Genomic DNA, 5,000 nt, shown 5'->3' with positions numbered 1-5,000 from the left:
GCTTGTAAGTAAGTATTTCACGGTAAGGTCTACACCTGTTGTATTCGGTGCATGTGACAAATACAATGTGATGTGATTTGAGGGGGCTGGGGAGGGGGGTTCCTTGCAGGGTAAGGACTTGTAGAGAGGAACGAGGAACAACAAACACTGGACACAGGGACAAGGTACAGGTTTAGATCACAGGCTCAGTAGCTGTAGTTTCACAGGGTAGAGGGGTCAGACTTGAGAGGATGGGGATAGGTAGATGTATACATGCAGGTATACAATGAGCCTGTTCCTGTAGAAGTTACTGAGGGGTATATATATACATAGACATGCAGGGTAACAGTGTTACCAGCAGTAGGGCCTGTTCCTGAGGGGTATATATATATATATATATATATATATATATATATATATATATATATATATATATATATATATACATAGACATGCAGGGTAACAGTGTTACCAGCAGTAGGGCCTGTTCCTGTAGAAGTTACTGAGGGGTATAATATATATATATACATAGACATGCAGGGTAACAGTGTTACCAGCAGTAGGGCCTGTTCCTGTAGAAGTTACTGAGGGGTATATATATATATATATATACACACATAGACATGCAGGGTAACAGTGTTACCAGCAGTAGGGCCTGTTCCTGTAGAAGTTACTGAGGGGTATATATATATATATATATACATAGACATGCAGGGTAACAGTGTTACCAGCAGTAGGGCCTGTTCCTGTAGAAGTTACTGAGGGGTATATATATATATATATATATACATAGACATGCAGGGTAACAGTGTTACCAGCAGTAGGGCCTGTTCCTGTAGAAGTTACTGAGGGGTATATATATATATATATACATAGACATGCAGGGGTAACAGTGTTACCAGCAGTAGGGCCTGTTCCTGTAGAAGTTACTGAGGGGTATATATATATATATACACACATAGACATGCAGGGTAACAGTGTTACCAGCAGTAGGGCCTGTTCCTGTAGAAGTTACTGAGGGGTATATATATATATATACATAGACATGCAGGGTAACAGTGTTACCAGCAGTAGGGCCTGTTCCTGTAGAAGTTACTGAGGGGTATATATATATATATATATACATAGACATGCAGGGTAACAGTGTTACCAGCAGTAGGGCCTGTTCCTGTAGAAGTTACTGAGGGGTATATATATATATATATACATAGACATGCAGGGTAACAGTGTTACCAGCAGTAGGGCCTGTTCCTGTAGAAGTTACTGAGGGGTATATATATATATATATACATAGACATGCAGGGTAACAGTGTTACCAGCAGTAGGGCCTGTTCCTGTAGAAGTTACTGAGGGGTATATATATATATATATATATATATATATATATATATATATATATATATATATATATATATATATATATATATATATACATAGACATGCAGGGTAACAGTGTTACCAGCAGTAGGGCCTGTTCCTGTAGAAGTTACTGAGGGGTATATATATATATATATACATAGACATGCAGGGTAACAGTGTTACCAGCAGTAGGGCCTGTTCCTGTAGAAGTTACTGAGGGGTATATATATATATATATACATAGACATGCAGGGTAACAGTGTTACCAGCAGTAGGGCCTGTTCCTGTAGAAGTTACTGAGGGGTATATATATATATATATATACATAGACATGCAGGGTAACAGTGTTACCAGCAGTAGGGCCTGTTCCTGTAGAAGTTACTGAGGGGTATATATATATATATATATATACATAGACATGCAGGGTAACAGTGTTACCAGCAGTAGGGCCTGTTCCTGTAGAAGTTACTGAGGGGTATATATATATATATACACACATAGACATGCAGGGTAACAGTGTTACCAGCAGTAGGGCCTGTTCCTGTAGAAGTTACTGAGGGGTATATATATATATATATATCATAGACATGCAGGGTAACAGTGTTACCAGCAGTAGGGCCTGTTCCTGTAGAAGTTACTGAGGGGTATATATATATATATATATACATAGACATGCAGGGTAACAGTGTTACCAGCAGTAGGGCCTGTTCCTGTAGAAGTTACTGAGGGGTATATATATATATATACACACATAGACATGCAGGGTAACAGTGTTACCAGCAGTAGGGCCTGTTCCTGTAGAAGTTACTGAGGGGTATATATATATATATACATAGACATGCAGGGTAACAGTGTTACCAGCAGTAGGGCCTGTTCCTGTAGAAGTTACTGAGGGGTATATATATATATATACATAGACATGCAGGGTAACAGTGTTACCAGCAGTAGGGCCTGTTCCTGTAGAAGTTACTGAGGGGTATATATATATAATATACATAGACATGCAGGGTAACAGTGTTACCAGCAGTAGGGCCTGTTCCTGTAGAAGTTACTGAGGGGTATATATATATATATATATATATATATATATATATATATATATATATATATATATATATATATATATATATATATATATATATATATATATATATATATATATATATATATATATATATATATATATATATATACACACACATAGACATGCAGGGTAACAGTGTTACCAGCAGTAGGGCCTGTTCCTGTAGAAGTTACTGAGGGGTATATATATATATATATATACATAGACATGCAGGGTAACAGTGTTACCAGCAGTAGAGCCTGTTCCTGTAGAAGTTACTGAGGGGTATATATATATATATATATATATAGACATGCAGGGTAACAGTGTTACCAGCAGTAGGGCCTGTTCCTGTAGAAGTTACTGAGGGGTATATATATATATATATATACATAGACATGCAGGGTAACAGTGTTACCAGCAGTAGGGCCTGTTCCTGTAGAAGTTACTGAGGGGTATATATATATATATATATATACATAGACATGCAGGGTAACAGTGTTACCAGCAGTAGGGCCTGTTCCTGTAGAAGTTACTGAGGGGTATATATATATATATATATACATAGACATGCAGGGGTAACAGTGTTACCAGCAGTAGGGCCTGTTCCTGTAGAAGTTACTGAGGGGTATATATATATATATATACATAGACATGCAGGGTAACAGTGTTACCAGCAGTAGGGCCTGTTCCTGTAGAAGTTACTGAGGGGTATATATATATATATATATATACATAGACATGCAGGGTAACAGTGTTACCAGCAGTAGGGCCTGTTCCTGTAGAAGTTACTGAGGGGTATATATATATATATATACATAGACATGCAGGGTAACAGTGTTACCAGCAGTAGGGCCTGTTCCTGTAGAAGTTACTGAGGGGTATATATATATATATATACATAGACATGCAGGGTAACAGTGTTACCAGCAGTAGGGCCTGTTCCTGTAGAAGTTACTGAGGGGTATATATATATATATACACACATAGACATGCAGGGTAACAGTGTTACCAGCAGTAGGGCCTGTTCCTGTAGAAGTTACTGAGGGGTATATATATATATATATATACATAGACATGCAGGGTAACAGTGTTACCAGCAGTAGGGCCTGTTCCTGTAGAAGTTACTGAGGGGTATATATATATATATATATATATATATATATATATATATATATATATATATACATAGACATGCAGGGTAACAGTGTTACCAGCAGTAGGGCCTGTTCCTGTAGAAGTTACTGAGGGGTATATATATATATATACATAGACATGCAGGGTAACAGTGTTACCAGCAGTAGGGCCTGTTCCTGTAGAAGTTACTGAGGGGTATATATATATATATATATACATAGACATGCAGGGTAACAGTGTTACCAGCAGTAGGGCCTGTTCCTGTAGAAGTTACTGAGGGGTATATATATATATATATATACATAGACATGCAGGGGTAACAGTGTTACCAGCAGTAGGGCCTGTTCCTGTAGAAGTTACTGAGGGGTATATATATATATATATATATATATATATATATATATATATATATATATACATAGACATGCAGGGTAACAGTGTTACCAGCAGTAGGGCCTGTTCCTGTAGAAGTTACTGAGGGGTATATATATATATATATATATATATATATATATATATATATATACATAGACATGCAGGGTAACAGTGTTACCAGCAGTAGGGCCTGTTCCTGTAGAAGCTGTTGCTGTAGAATCTCTAACTGTCTCTGTTCCTCCTCCAGCTGTCTACGGATATACTCCTATCACAACGCAGCGTAGAGGGAAGGAGAGAACAGGAAACAGTAAGAGAGAGTCAGTCAGAGATGTACTCCTAATGCAGTGTAGAGGGAAGGAGAGAACAGGAAACAGTAAGAGAGAGTCAGACAGAGATGTACTCCTAATGCAGCGTAGAGGGAAGGAGAGAACAGGAAACAGTAAGAGAGAGTCAGACAGAGATGTACTCCTAATGCAGTGTAGAGGGAAGGAGAGAACAGGAAACAGTAAGAGAGAGTCAGTCAGAGATGTACTCCTAATGCAGCGTAGAGGGAAGGAGAGAACAGGAAACAGTAAGAGAGAGTCAGTCAGAGATGTACTCCTAATGCAGCGTAGAGGGAAGGAGAGAACAGGAAACAGTAAGAGAGAGTCAGACAGAGATGTACTCCTAATGCAGCGTATAGGGAAGGAGAGAACAGGAAACAGTAAGAGAGAGTCAGACAGAGATGTACTCCTAATGCAGCGTAGAGGGAAGGAGAGAACAGGAAACAGTAAGAGAGAGTCAGTCAGAGATGTACTCCTAATGCAGTGTAGAGGGAAGGAGAGAACAGGAAACAGTAAGAGAGAGTCAGTCAGAGATGTACTCCTAATGCAGTGTAGAGGGAAGGAGAGAACAGGAAACAGTAAGAGAGAGTCAGTCAGAGATGTACTCCTAATGCAGTGTAGAGGGAAGGAGAGAACAGGAAACAGTAAGAGAGAGTCAGTCAGAGATGTACTCCTAATGCAGTGTAGAGGGAAGGAGAGAACAGGAAACAGTAAGAGAGAGTCAGTCAGAGATGTACTCCTAATGCAGTGTAGAGGGAAGGAGA

At 38.8% G+C, this 5,000-nt stretch overlaps 1 protein-coding gene across 10 annotated transcripts in view; it reads right to left on the bottom strand.

Moving 5' to 3' along the window:
- Positions 1–5,000, bottom strand: part of LOC106595512 (traf2 and NCK-interacting protein kinase) — a 72,035-nt gene that overhangs the window by 14,465 nt on the left and 52,570 nt on the right. For 7 of the 10 annotated variants that reach the window (XM_082962914.1, XM_082962915.1, XM_082962916.1 and 4 more), the window contains one exon: positions 4,092–4,178. The exons of the other annotated variants lie outside the window; for them this stretch is intronic. In XM_082962914.1, coding sequence (XP_082819040.1) covers positions 4,092–4,178 — 87 coding nt within the window. The remainder of the gene's footprint in view (positions 1–4,091; positions 4,179–5,000) is intronic. 10 annotated transcript variants of the gene reach the window in all.

Source organism: Salmo salar, chromosome 16 (assembly GCF_965601325.2).
Source record: "Salmo salar chromosome 16, fSalSal1, whole genome shotgun sequence".
Taxonomy (NCBI): Eukaryota; Metazoa; Chordata; class Actinopteri; order Salmoniformes; family Salmonidae; genus Salmo; species Salmo salar.
Note: the sequence above shows the minus strand (reverse complement) of the source record. Positions and strands in the feature narration are given on the sequence as shown.